This window comes from Giraffa tippelskirchi, chromosome 10, assembly GCF_054371585.1.
Source record: "Giraffa tippelskirchi isolate mGirTip1 chromosome 10, T2T-mGirTip1v1.2.pri, whole genome shotgun sequence".
Classification (NCBI taxonomy): domain Eukaryota; kingdom Metazoa; phylum Chordata; class Mammalia; order Artiodactyla; family Giraffidae; genus Giraffa; species Giraffa tippelskirchi.
In genome coordinates this window covers 131564716-131580156 of record NC_137284.1, presented here as the reverse complement: position 1 = coordinate 131580156, position 15441 = coordinate 131564716, and the positions used below count along the sequence as shown (strand labels likewise).

Sequence of the window (15441 nt, the reverse complement as noted above, 5' to 3'; positions counted from 1 at the left end):
CCAGCTGAGTTATTCCAATCGTAAAAGATGATGCTGTGAAAGTGCTGCACTCAATATACCAGCAAATTTGGAAAACTCAGCAGTGACCACAGGACTGGAAAAGGTCAGCTTTCATTTCAACTCCAAACAAAGGCAATGTCAAAGAATGTTCAAACTACCGCACAATTGCACTCATCTCACACACTGGCAAAGTAATGCTCAAAATTCTGCAAGCTAGGCTTCAATAGTACGTGAATCGAGAACTTGCAGATGTTCAAGCTGGATTTAGAAAAGGCAGAGGAACCAGAAATCAAATTGCCAACATCTGTTGGATCAGAAAAAGCAACAGATTTCCAGAAAAATATCTATTTCTGCTTTATTGACTGTGCCAAAGCCTTTGACTGTGTGGATCACAATAAACTGTGGAAAATTCTTAAAGAGATGGGAATACCAGACCACCTGACCTGCCTCTTGAGAAACCTGTATGCAGGTCAGGAAGCAACGTTAGAACTGGACATGGAACAACAGACTGGTTCCAAATAGGAAAAAGAGTACGTCAAGGCTGTATATTGTCACCCTGCTTATTTAACTTATATGCAGAGTACATCATGAGAAATGCTGGGCTGGGTGAAGCACCAGCTGAAATCAAGATTGTCGGGAGAAATATCAGTAACCTCAGATATGCAGATGACACCACCCTTATGGCAGAAAGTGAAGAGGAACTAAAGAGCCTCTTGATGAAAGTGAAAGAGGAGAGTGAAAAAGTTGGCTTAAAGCTCATTATTCAGAAAACAAAGATCATGGCATCTGGTCCCATCACTTCATGGCAAATAGATGGAGAAACAGTGGAAACAGTGGCAGACTTTATTTTTTGGGGTTCCAAAATCACTGAAGATGGTGACTGCAGCCATGAAATAAAAAGATGCTTACTCCTTGGAAGAAAAGTTATGACCAACCTAGAAAGAAAGAAAGAAAGAAAGGAAGGAAGAAAGAAAGAAAGTGAAGTCGCTCAGTCGTATCCGACTGTTCGCGACCCCATGGACTGTAGCCTGCCAGGCTCCTCCGTCCATGGGATTTTCCAGGCAAGAATGCTGGAGTGGGTTGCCATTTCCTTCTCCAGGGCATCTTCCTGACCCAGGGATCGAACCTGGGTCTCCCGCACTGCAGGCAGAATCTTGACCATCTGAGACACCAGGGAAGCCCATGACCAACCTAGACAGCATATTAAAAAGCAGAAAGACAGCATATTAAAAAGCAGAGACATTACTTTGCCAACAAAGGTCCATCTAGTTAAGGCTATGGTTTTTCAGTAGTCATGTATGGATGTAAGAGTTGGACTATAAAGAAAACTGAGCCCTGAAGAATAGATGCTTCTGAACTGTAGTGTTGGAGAAGACTCTTGAGAGTCTCTTGGACAGCAAGGAGATCCAACCAGTCTATCTTAAAAAGGAAATCAGTCCTGAATATTCATTGGAAGGATTGATGCTGAAGCTGAAACTCCCAACACTTTGGCCACCTGAAGCGAAGAACTGACTCACTTGAAAATACCCTGATGCTGGGAAAGATTGAAGATGGGAGGAGAAGGGGACGACAGAGGATGAGATGGTTGGATGGCATCACTGACTCAATGGATATGAGTTTTAGTAAAATCCGGGAGTTGGTTATGGACAGGAAGACCTGGCATGCTGCAGTCCATGGGGTCATAAAATGTCGGACACGGTTGAATGACTGAACTGAACTGAACTGAGTATTCTATTGTTTTTATATGCCATATCTGCTTTATCTGTTCCTCTGTTGATGGACACTTAGGTTGTTTTCATAACGTGGCATTATAAATAATGCTGCTATGAGCATTGGTGTACATGTGTCTTTCTAAATTAGTGTTTTTGTTTTTTCACACACAGGAGTCAAATTGCTGGGTCATATGGTAGTTCTATTTTTAGAGAGTAGGTTTACTTTTGCCCGATTTTTTTCTTGCTTCTAAGTTAGTCTTGAATAATTGTTCCTTTTACCTAAGTTCAAAGTGCACATTCCCAGACTAAGCACGGGCTGCTATATAATTAGTGAAAACATATGACACAGAAGTCAATCCTGAGAAACAGTTCTCTCTATGTCTATGAAAACATCTTCCAGATGAGTGTTCACAGCAAGTGCTTGAATATATGAGAAGATGAATGATTCTGTGTAAAATTATCTTAAAGTTTCCTTTATATTATGTAGACTGGATTTCTGGATTGTGCTAATACCTATTTTAAGTAGCAAATCTCTTGACTACTTATTTAGGTTGACTTTGGATAGTTTCTTTTATTTTTTAATAGTATTTTGTTTTGTTTTGTTTTTAGGAGAAACATAGCCTCAAAGTTTAGAAATCTCTAGCTTTTTCTAGAAATGTCTGAGGCTTCAACATTTGTTCAAACGAAAAAGTTAATGTGTGTTCTGAAAAGAAACTAAATCAGGACTGGAGATATAGAAGGAAGATATAGAATGTAATAGCTGGAAGAGATATGAGATCATGTAATATAAATCTTTGATTTTTAAAAGGTGAATAATGAAGCCTACAAAGCTAAGTTTACTTACTTGGAGGTTGCCCATAGAGAAGTTGTTAGGCAATGAGGAAGGATGAGAAGCTCTAGCCACAGTCATCTGGGGCTTCCCACATGGCTCAAGTGGTAAAGAATCTGCCTGCCAATGTAGGAGTCACAGGAGACTCGGGTTCAATCCCTAGGTCAGGAAGATCTCCTGGAAGAGGAAATGGCAACCCATTCCAGTATTCTTGCCTGGGGAATCCCATGGACAGAGCAGCCTTGAGGGCTGCAATCTGTAGGATCACTGACGGTGAGACACAACTGAGCATTCATAGAAAGCCACAGTCACGAAAGTGTTGAAAAATGGAAGGAACTTTCAAACTTTTAGTAACTACACAGGTACAATACATATTTAGTAAGCAACTGGAGTGCTTCTCTCAATATGAAAAAGTTGACCCATAATCCATCTCAATGACATATTAACTAAGCCAAGAGGAAAAATTTAAATAGCAAAGGTAAGATGTATAGAGCTATCATGAAGCTATCAGACCAAGAGAGTGTTACTACAAGAGATGAAAATCAAGCACTAGTCTTTTATAAAAGCATGGATAGGGGACTGGAAGATGGCTGCCTTGGATCCTTTAGATATGGAGTAAAGCTTGACATTGAAAGAGATTAAATTGACTATTAAAAGACAAAATTTATATACATCCCAAGTTTAGAATGATGCTCCAAGTAGCGTGAAAATCAGATGCAGAGACTTGAAGGTATAAGAGAACATAGGTTCTATTCCCAGTTTTTAAGGGAATCTCCACAGTGTTCTCCATAGTGGCTGTACCAGTTTGCATTCCCACCAACAGTATAAGAGGGTTCCCTTTTCTCCACACCTTCTCCAGAATTTATTGTTTGTAGATATTTTGATGATGGCCATTCTGACAGGCAAGAGATGACACCTTATTGTGGTTTTGATTTGCATTTCTCAAATAATGAGTGATGTTGAGCATCTTTTCATTGACCCAACAATCCCACTGCTGGGCATATACCCCAAGGAAACTAGAATTGAAAGAGACACACGTACCCCAAAATTCATTGAGCACTATTTACAATAGCTAGGACATGGAAGCAACCTAGGTGTCTATCAGCAGATGAATGGATAAGTAAGTTGTGGTACGTATACACAACAGAATATTACTCAGCTAGAAAAAGGAATGCATTTGACCCAGGTGTAATGAGGTGGATGAAACTGGGACCTATTATACAGAGAGATGTAGGTCAGAAAGAGAAAGACAAATACTGTATATTAACACATATTTATGAAATTTAGAAAGACAACAACAATGATCCTACATGCAGGGCAGCAAAGGAGATACAGATATAAGGAATGGACTTTTGGTCTCAGTGGGAGAAGGTGAGGGTGGGATGATTTGAGAGAATAGCATTAAAATATATACATTACCATATGTAAAATAGATGACCAGTGCAAGTTTGATGCATGAAGCAGGGCACCCAAAGCTGGTGCTCTGGGACAACCCAGAGGGATGAGGTGAGGAGGGAGGTGGGAAGGGGGTTCAGGATGGGGGAACACTGTGCACCCATGGCTGATTCATGTCAATATATGGTAAAAACCATCACAATATTGTAAAGTAATTATCTTCCAGTTAAAATAGATAAGTTAATTTAAAAAAGAAAGGGAATTTGGGTTTTATGGGGGGAGAAGAGACTGCAGATAATTTGCTAGGAAACTGCTTTACAGAAAAACATCAAAGATGAAACAGGGCAATGCAGAAAGACAAGGCTGAAAACATAGACTGGCCTTCTATTCTGTAAGACCTTTCAAATTATGTATGGATATTGGACATTTTTTTCCATAGTGAAGAGGCACTGATATGTCCAAATAGGAGAAAAATGTGGTCAGATTCTTTTGGGAAGATCTCTTTGGTGTCACTGTGGAGGATGTATCATTGGAGAAGGTGTTAGGAATGGAGACACAGACCAGTTATGAGGCCAGTAATAGTAAGGGATGGCGAGTCTGAACAAAGAGCAGTGGCCAGGGAGATGAGGGAGACATGAGATTTGAGAGCATTGCAGGGATAAAGAGAAGGGGCTCCATGATGGACAAAGTGGGGAGTGGGGATGAGAGAAGAGAATTGACATAATGTCCGGATCCCTGGTTAATGGGAACTGGGGGCCTTCTTGATGCCAGGACAAAGTGACCATATGTTCTAGTTTGTTTGGGACTCTCCTAGTTTTAGTACTGAAAGTCTCACGTCACAGAAGACTCTCAGTCCTGGGAAAACTGGTACAATTTTTCACCTTAGTTATGAGCCTGATATGCTGACCCCTCAGGTCACCACACAGACATCTTCATGGCCACTAAACTGCCACTCTGCCCTCAATCTCTGCCCAGTTTTCTAAATTAGTGTATTTGTATCACACTCACAGTTCTTGATCCAGGAACGGATTACTCATCTGGGCAGGACAGCTGCCTCGACTCGTGGATGAATGGGCCAGGGTGCTCTGTAGACCCTCCTTTCAGTGGCTGCACCCTGTTTCCCACATTCCCAATAGAAAACAAGGCGGGATACTCAGAAGCGACTCTGGCCCCTGTGTCTTTAGGTAGCCTCAGTCTTGGAGCCCTGCGCTCTGTGCCTTCCTCACTGTGTATGTGGTTGCTCAGATGCTCAGTCATGTCTGACTCTCTGTGACCCCACGGATTATAGCCTGCCAGGCTCCTCTGTCCATGGGATTGTCCAGGCAAGATACTGGAGTGGGTTGCCAATTCTTCCTTCAGGGGATCTTCCCAACCAAGGACCAAACCCACGTCTCCTGCATTGGCAGATGGATTCTTTACCTCTGCCCAATTATGGTACCCAATTACGCTGTCTGTGGGAAGTCAGACTAGTGGTGACTTGGGTGAGGGGGAAGCACCAGCTCTGGAATCACACAGATCTCGATCTGAACTTCATATGAGCAACCTCAAGCAATTTACTTAACCTCTTGGAGCCTCATCTGTAACAATGCGACTATTGTTGGAAATCAAAGGCATGACAAAATACAAAATACCAGCCATCACTAATTTGATTTCTTTTTCCTTGGTCTTTACAATTTCAGGTGATGTCTCCTTCCCCTGAGGAGAGAGTCTGAGGTTCAATTCACGCTGTTAGCCATGGTGCTTCCTGGTCAAGTTTCTCTATTTTCCTAGCAGACTCTGTTGAGATCACTGAGTGGCTGATATTGAATTTGCCCACGAGGTAACATCCCTACAGGAGTAAAGAAAAGAATGAAAAGCCTGGAGGAAATATGTTAGGAGTTTCCAGTACTATTAGGTCCACACTAACTCCACATGGGATTTTCTGGATGTCTATTTATAGAGTCACACATAGGCATTCACACATGTTTGATATTGATAACATTTCCTTTCTAGAAAACATGAGCATTTCTAATTCTTAAATAATGATTGATGAATAATCCTTGTTTCTTTGGAGAAATCAGTAACATAATAATAACTAATGCTGCTTATCCAGACAAATGCATATTTTGAAGTATAGAAGAATTGATTTTTGAAGTTGAAAGTAACTTACACCTTGGAAAACACCATTTATGTTCTTTTTACCATTTATGTAGCTGAGAAATAGAAAAGTAGACATATTCATATGTGCAATCTAAATTTCTGTGAAGGCCATTTCAACAATTTTATAGGAAATGTGATTATATGCTCAAAGACACAGGAAAATGCCATCCTGATTGTCAACAAGGCAAAAGTCATTGCTATTAACTGTATATCAGTAAATGAGATGTCGATATTGAACCAGATTCCAGAATGGAGACATTCTAAAAAGGGAGACAGTTGAGTAGGCCTGAGTTCATGACAGTATCCAAAAGCTACTTTCTAGTGCAAGAGTGTCAACTTGAAAAAAGGTACTTGGAGCAGGGAACCTGTTGAATACATTATCAATTATTTTGAATAAAAATGTGAGGACACTATCATTAAATATGGTTTTAGCATGCATGTTATGAATGGCCCAAGTCATAGCAATTTAAAATATGTGTAAAAATCTAACAAGATGGAAATTAGTAGGGAAAATCTACCATATTTATTGAGATGACAAGCTAGAGATTACTTAGCTACAGCACATATCCAAATTTATGGGATAGCAAGTTCAAAATATTGCAGAAGTGTAATGGGGCAAATGTAGCTGGCATTGCTATAAGAATCAAGTCTAGAACCAGGGAGGTGATATTCCAGTTCTGCTTCTGTGTGCCCAGCAGCATGTGCAATAGAGCATGAAACTCATGCACTAACCAGGGCTATAGAAAAAAAAAAGTCTCTGTCCTTAATTTAAGATGAATTCCCAGGATAGCAAAGAAACTTAAACTCTGAGACATGAGATAGTGTTGAAGCAAACGGAAAAGGAAAGAATTCAAATATTTAAAGGCTGTCATATGGATGAATAGCTTGATTTTCCCCCCAGTGGTCCCCCAAAGCAGAATTCAAACAGTAAATGGAAGCTACAAGAAGACAAATTTTGGCTCAATGTCTAAGGGGAGAAATCTAAGGAGAAGAGTGGGACTATTTAAATATGGAATGAGGGGTGAATCATCCATCATTAGAGGCATTCAAGAATGAGCTGGGAAAGAACTTTTTTTTTTTTTTTTGGCACTAATATTTCCTGTGGGACTAGAAGAATTTTCCCAACCAGAGATACTATAATTCTCTAAAAGTGGAGAAAAACACATTTGATCAAGACTCTTGCTATGAAATTTTATAATTAGTTATATTAAGGACTATGAAAATGGAGATTATTATGAAAGACAACAGAGCACTCAGCATTAATTGCCCTCCCATAGCACTTGTCTTATGCTCTATGAAGCCGCCAGGAGTTCTTGGCTATGTAGACACTGCCTTCCCCATTGAATAGCAGGACCCTTGTGAAGAAAACACAGTCTCTCATTCACATCAATGTACTCGCTACAAGAGTCCATTTTATCAGCCCCATTTCTTTTAAAACCTCCTAGAATTCAAGTCATTCCTCACCCCTATTATTTTAAATCATGTTTACCCAGGTCAAAAGTGTAAAAAAAAGCTGAACACTCATGGTTTTTCCTCTAATGTGGTTTAACTCTACAGTCCTACAAATGAAGAAGAGAATGTTGTTCTGAAAATGTACCTCTGTGAGTCATTCAAAAATGGACAAAAATGAAAGCTTAAATAACTTATCTTCTATTTCTTTGCACTGATCACTGAGGAAGGCTTTCTTATTCTTTGGAACTGTGCATTCAAATGGGTATATCACTGCAAAATCACTGCAGATAGTGATTGCAGCCTTGAAATTAAAAGATGGTTACTCCTTGGAAGAAAAGTTATGACCAACCTAGACAGCATATTAAAAAACAGAGACATTACTTTGCCAACAAAGATCTGTCTAGTCAAGGCTATGGTTTTTCCAGTAGTCATGTATGTATGTGAGAATTGGACTACAAAGAAAGCTGAGTGCAGAAGAATTGATGCTTTTGAACTGTGATGTGGAGAAGACTCTTGAGAGTCCCTTGGACTGCAAGGAGATCCAAGCAGTCCATCCTAAAGGAAATCAGTCCTGAATATTCATTGGAAGGACTGATGTTGAAGCTGAAACTCCAATACTTTGGCCACTTGATGTGAAGAACTGACTCATTGGAAAAGATCCTGATGCCTGAAAGATTGAAGGCAGGAGGAGAAGGGGATGACAGAGGATGAGATGGTTGGATGGCATCATCGACTCAATGGACGTGAGTTTGGGTAAACTCCGGGAGTTGGTGAAGGGACAGGGAGGCCTGGCATGCTGCAGTCCATGGGGTCACAAAGAGTCAGACATGACTGAGCAACTGAACTGAACTGAAATAACTTATCAGAATAAACATTGGTATGTTTCTTCATAAGGCTGTAAGTATTTACAGGGCACATACTTCCTTCCCCTAAGCAAAGAGTTTCCTCTATAAGCAACTATTTGGACCAAAAGCCATCAAACTCAAATAGTAACAGAGAAGTCAAGTGGTAAAGAGCAGTGACAGCTGTAGCTATGCCAACAGAAAATTACTGCAGGAGGGCACCCTTGCTGACTTTCTGTATTCATGTTAATGACATATTGTGAAATATCCCACACTCAGGTAAAAATTAATTTCCAACGAAGGTGAGTCAGCTTGACAGCACACTTGACCCTACACTTAAAATGAAATCACGGTTAGAAACTTTACCTTTTCATAGTCATCAAGGCCAGGAGATGTATCAAGCTCAAATGGACAATACATTTGGAGGCAAAAATGAAGGGAGAAATACCAACATTTTTTCCCAAGGGAGAAAAACAGACCCATTTGTCTATGAGCAATAAAACAGTGAATTCATAGCAGCACTGAGATTCCTAGGGGAAAAATTGACCTTTCTAGTTGCTTTAAATTGGCCTCTCTGGCTTTACCCAAAAGCAGTTTCTGATTGCCTGCTTGAACCCTATGAAATCGTTATGACTTCACAAAAGGAGCAAACACTTGGATCAGCCAGGGTCATAGCGTGGTTCTATGTGATTTATGTCAGTGGATCCTCAGCTTCCATTTTTTTGGAGTCCTAGAGTTATAGCAATCCTCTCAGAGTGCCTCAAATTCTGATCTGCCTTCCACTCAGGGACTGACAAGAAAGGCTACATCTGGGAGTCCTGGTTCATCTCTGAATTCTCTGGAAGTTCTCATAAGGAGTCCCACACTGTCTCCTATGTGAAGGCTGCTGGAATAGGACTATTGCATCATGTAACGAGGCAGGGTGGTGAGGGACAAGCAGGAAGCAGAAGTATTCAGGGTTCTAGACATTTTTGAGTAGCTTGATTCAATTTCCTTTTCTAACGATGGGCTAAGTATTCTGGTATGTCTTTTCTCTTCCCCTCTTCCCAGGATCCCCCGCCTCCTCCCTCCATCCCTGAATTTTCCCCTTTTCATACCCCAGAGAACTCAAGATAAAGATATAGTCAAGCTTGGTCAAGAGGAAGAAACATCCCATCCACCCCAGTGGAGGGTGTGACTGGTTATGTCTGAGCAGGAGTACTAAAGTGTTCAGGGAGCTGCTGTTCTTGCCAAAAATAGATCCTCCTCTTGTGGAATTTGCTTTGCTTCTCAGTTCATGGGAGTTCAGGTCACCACCTCATAGGACACAGTTCAATCTTCATCTGTTCAGTCAGTCATTTACTTCATGGTATTAGAGGAATGATTATTGAGGTTGTGGTTAATAATGAATGATACCATTTTAGGAGTCCAGGGAGTGGTTCATGAACCTGGAGTCTCTAGGGTAGATTACCCTACCCTGGGTAATGCCTTTATCCTTTACTTTAGAAAATGAAAATCAAAACTGATACAGTTAATTGATGTGGACCTGGAAACTTCACTTTCATCAAGAGAATTCATCACCTTAAAGAATAGAAAAATAAGCATGAAGAAATAAAAAATGCTAAAAAGTGCCAAAGTAAATGACTACTGGATGCCAGTTAGGAGGGGAAAAATTATCTTAGTTTTCACAGTATCTAAAAAGGTTTTAGGGCACAGCTCACATATGGAACTCAGGGAATAAACACTTCACAGTGCAGTGTCTGGAAATGATAGAATTTATGATAATAACTAGAATATATAAATGGGATGCATGATAAGTGAGTTTCAGAAAGAGGAAAGAGTTAAGGCCTAGAAGCAAATGACTGTGAAGAGAAAGTACTTGCATACCTGCCTCAATAGTCTAAGAAAGAGCAATCAAGTAAAACTGGCATGCACTTTGAACTCAACAAATTCTAAGAATGAAAACAGGCATCATAATCGAAGGAAATGCAATCTTTTTATATACAAATATGCCTGACTTCTTTCACCAACAATAAAAGCGTTTTGATTATTTTTCCTTAGTCAAAGCATACATTAAGCATATACACTTTTTATCTAAGTATTTATGGGTACATTTGCAATGGAGAAATATTCCCCTGTTGAACACACCATATATACTTTTCTTTGAAAATCTAAATAGTTAACTGAAGAACTGCTCCTGTAATCCATACTATGTAAGCAATGAGGTTAATTGGTTCTTATTTATCTGTATTTATAGGCCAATATGGAGAAGGCAATGGCAACCCACTCCAGTACTCTTGCCTGGAAAATCCCATGGACGGAGGAGCCTGGTAGGCTGCAGTCCATGGGGTCACTAAGTGTCGGACATGACTGAGCGACTTCACTTTCATTTTTCACTTTCATGCATTGGAGAAGGAAATGGCAACCCACTCCAGTGTTCTTGCCTGGAAAATCCCAGGGACGGGGGAGCCTGGAGGGCTGCCGTCTATGGGGTCGCACAGAGTCGGACATGACTGAAGTGACTTAGCAGCAGCAGCAGCATAGGCCAATATAGAGAAATTTTTCACTGAGTCAAGCGAAAGTCCTTTTCCTTGTCACTTTGCTAGGGACATAAGGGAAGTAAACTAATATCCCCGTTTATTCATAGAGTTAGCAAGTTTATTGAGGATTTGAGTTGATATGCATTATTTAAATAGTCATTAATGTCAGATTTTCTACTCACAGGCTAAAATGCATCTTACAGATACTATGTTAATGATTCTCAAATTTTAGTATGCAGGGAGCCAACAAAACATGACCCAATAGGGCAGGGACTCTGCACTCTTGTCAAGCACTCCAGGTTATTTGAATACAGTTGGCCCGAGGAGCTTCCCAGGTGAGTCCATGAAGACTCAGAAGTTGTCAGGATGGATTTATAGAAAGCAGCAGATTTGAGATGAGTGTACTAGGTCAAATTTCAAGGATGGTGGGATTTAAAGACAGAGAGGAAAGTATTTTCTTCAAAGAGGGAAAGGCCTGAAGAAGAGCACAAATTTGAGAGTAAATGTGGCAGAATAAAGGGGCAACCAGAAAACAAGCCTGAGAGAAGTATGCAAGTTGGCACGTAAAAGCTGGTTTCCACTCCCCTCACATCAATTATCTACACAACTCAGGTATCTATCGTCTTCATGGACATAACCAGAATATATACAGAAGGAATCTTTCTTTCTCTTTATGCCTGAACCTGATTTTCACATATATGCTTAATTGCTTTGTCATGTCCAACTCTTTGCGAGCCCTTGGACTGTAACCTGTCAGGCTCGTCTGTCCATGGAATTCTCCAGGCCAGAATACTGGAGTGGGTAGCCATTTCCTTCTCCAGAGGATCTTCCTGTCCCAGGGATCGAAGCCAGGTCTCCTGCATTGCAAGTGGATTCTTTACCATCTGAGCCACCAGAGAAGCCTGATTTTCATGTGTTATGTCCAATTATAAGGCTTGATGGGCATTAAGAAAGGAAGCCCTAGAGCTACAATTGCTAAACCAACCAAACCGTGTACCTATAGATAAATGCTAGATTTGATGGGTTAGTGTTTAGCGTCAAATTAACAGTCATTGTTGCAGATAAATGACATAGTACCCTGCCAAAAAAAAAAAAAACCCACATTGCCTTAGGTGCCAGAAATAACTGAATTTAAATCATTGTCATACCACTTATACCGAGGACATTAAAGTTGGCCTCTTTGGAATTTTAGTTTCCAAATCTGTCAAAGACAAATAATTATAAAAGCACATACAATTCCTATACCTTGTATTGGATTTTGAAGACTGCATGAGATGGTAAATCTGACACAAAGTAGCTGGCAGTGAGTGAATGAACAACATTTGCAATATTTTATATTTATAAAGATGTTTTAAATGGATTAATCCATGGTTATACAATGATATGATTTGTTTTAAGTCAGATAGAGAAAACACCACAATTGTGATATAGGGCTTCCCTGGAGGCTCAGATGGTAAAGAATCTGCCTGCGATGCAGACGACCCAGGTTCTATCCCTGGGTCAGGAAGATCCCCTGGAGAAGGGAATGGCAACCCACTCCAGTATTCTTGCCTAGAGAATCCCGTGGACAGAGGAGCCTGACGGGCAACAGTCCACCAGGTCACAAAGAACTGGTCACGACTGAGAGACTAACACTTTCACTTTCATTTTCAAGAGAGATTTTCATTTTCATTTTTCATTTTCAAGAGAGATTTATGTTTTTCTGTGCAAATAAGAGGTGCAATTTGACAAATGTGTAACTGTTTAGCAATGTGATGTGTTGTGAAATACATCTTAAGATATGTTTCTTAAGGGCCCAAAGTCTCCCATTTGAGCTTCACTCCCTGCTGGCACTCACAGAGGTATCCAGTCATATTAGTCATTCATGGTTAGTGTGAATTGTTTGGTCGAATCTTTTAACTTAATGACAGTGGAGAGAAAACTCCTGAAACAGGAGATTAGCTGGATGTAAAGAAAAGATAGAACCATTCTGTAATAAGGAGCAGCCACCGAAGATGAAGCTGCTTAGATCCTCAGGCCATCATAGGGGAGGTCCTGCAAAAACTGGTCTGGTGAGAAATGGGAACCAGAATAGAGAAAATGGTACACAGAATGGAGGCCCTGATGAAAAGTCAAGTGTTTTTCCTGTAGCCTCCTTCTAGCAGGAGTACCACCGTTCCTGCATGCATAGGCCTTCATTTCTATTAAATATCATACAAATGCCTTTTCCTTTTTGGTGTCATCTCACAGAGCAAAGTCTTCTAAGATGAGAAAGTGAGGCTCAAATGGTCTCACCAGGTGGCCAAAGGAAATCTGAGAACAGAAATGATTTCTCCAAAAAATATATATTAAAAAAGCATGCAATGAACTGCACAGAGTATGACACAGGAAAAAAAGTATCAAAGGTGTTTGAAGTCACTCTTTCCTTTCATGTGTTTTTTAGCATGATGATTACTGCTCCTTTACCACTGCTCACTATTTATTACTATTATTTATAATTATCCTCCCTTTTTTCACCTGAGAAACTCAAGATGTAATGTGCCTTTCTGGTTTGCAGACTTTTTTTTTCTGTTTAATATCCTGATTTTCCTAAATCACTACAGATGATATGTCTTTAGAAATTTAGACTTGTAGAGGGAAAAGGTGTTTTCCCACCTACATTAGCAGTACAGTGAGGCGAGTTTTGTTGAAAGGATTCTCTTTCTTGATGGGAAAAAAAAGCAAAGTTACATTAGTGGGGAATTAGAAATAAGATCTACATGTTAATCATAGATTGCATAAAAGTAAAGTTATTTGTCACAAGAGAAATTGAGTATAGGATGGTGCAGTGGTAAAGAATCCGCCTGACAATGCAAAAGACACAGGAGATGTGGGTTTGATCCCCGGGTGGGGAAGAGACCCTGAAGTAAGAAATGGCAACCCACTCTAGTATTCTTGCCTGGAGAATCCCATACACAGAGGAGCCTGGTGAGCTACAGTCCATGGGGTCACGAAGAGTCAGACACAGCTGAGCAACTGACCACACAGCACACACAGAAGGAAATGTGTTTTGTTTACACCCAGGGCTAGTTGTTTAGTTGAGGTTCATTGGACGATTAATTTACCAGACAATGAGAAACTAATCAATGACTCCCTAGCCCTGAGGTGTTTCAAAACATATCCTTGATATTGCTGTCAGAACAGTTCCCATCTACAAACACACACACACACACACACACACACACACTCACTCTTCCTTGGATGACCCTAATGACTCATCTCTGTACAAATTCTCTGATAATTATCTAGTCAATGCAGCCAGTATCAGCACAATAGTATCAGCTCAATCTTGAAAAAGTCTTACAGGTGAGGGCTTATGTAAGACTTTATGATAACTTGGTTTCCTATCCAAAGAGGCCATAGAGTCCAAGAAATACATAGAACTGTGCATTTAAACAGTGAAGAAATTATTGTGTACCTGGGTGTGGTATTGGGGCTTCCCAGGTGATGCTAGTGGTAAAGAACTTGCCTGCCAATGCAGAAAACACAGGAGTCACAGCTTTGATCCTTGGATTGAGAAGATCCTCAGGAGAAGGACATGACAACCCACTCCAGTATTCTTGCCTGGAGAATCCCACGGACAGAGGAGCCTGGCGGGATACAGTGCATAGGGTCGCAAAGAGTCAGGCACGACTGAAGCTTCTACATAGTATGCACTCACCAGTGTGATACTGGGGAGAAAAATACTACTATCTATCAGAAGCATAGGTATTTATCTTTTGAATGAGAACAGAGAAGTTCTGAATGAGAGAAGTCAGGAGCTCTCCTCGGAGCCAAATTCCACAAAGGCAGTGGACTTTCAATATCTTATCTGAGCAGACCCAGGAAAACCCATCTGTACCCAAAACTTGTCTTTCACATTGGAATTCCTACTCCGGGGGTTGCTATTTTGATTCACAAACTGAAAGTGTGCTTCATTGGAAAGGATACTAGAGGCACCCAGTAAAGGCTTGGTCAAGGTGCCACCCAAGTGTGGAGCCTCAAAATCAGGGGACATCAAAAGGTGGGGAGGGACCTCCTTGTGGGCAGACTCAACCCACCTCGTGGTTTTGCCTCCTAGGCTTAGTTTCTATTCCAGTCGCCATACACAAACTAAATAAGGACAGTTTTTGCCTTACAAAAACCCTACCAGAAAATGGTCTTTGATTTCGCACACTCTTGGGCTTATCTCTCCATGTGAATTGTGACAGTAAAACAATAAAAATTGAGATTTAATTTTAACTCATGTTGGTGAGTCTGCGGCAGTAAATGAAGATGATGAGCTAGAGAAATATTAATCCAGGTTGGTTATTTAATGCCTGCCCTTTATTTGAGGAGAACACCATTGAAGGCATCTGTGCAAGACAATGAAATTCTTCAGTTACATTTCAGTTTATCGCCGGCTTCTCCTCGTAGTTTTCACTCTGTTGATTTTATTGCCATTGCCACTCATCCTCCGCTCAAAGGTAAGTGCACTCGGAGAACAGGCTGGTGGGTTTTCTGAGGTATCTAATTGTCCTTTATTGTTGCTATATAGTTATCTGTCTTGGAGCTGA

At 40.5% G+C, this 15441-nt stretch overlaps 2 protein-coding genes across 3 annotated transcripts in view; both read left to right on the top strand.

Moving 5' to 3' along the window:
- IQUB (IQ motif and ubiquitin domain containing) overlaps window positions 1-15441 on the top strand; it is a 280882-nt gene that overhangs the window by 244262 nt on the left and 21179 nt on the right. The window lies entirely within an intron of this gene.
- The window catches only part of SLC13A1 (solute carrier family 13 member 1), an 84309-nt gene continuing 84120 nt past the window's right edge, over window positions 15253-15441 (top strand). Inside the window, exon 1 of the mRNA XM_081534097.1 lies at window positions 15253-15351. Within this exon, the coding sequence (XP_081390223.1) occupies window positions 15253-15351 (99 nt within the window). The remainder of the gene's footprint in view (window positions 15352-15441) is intronic.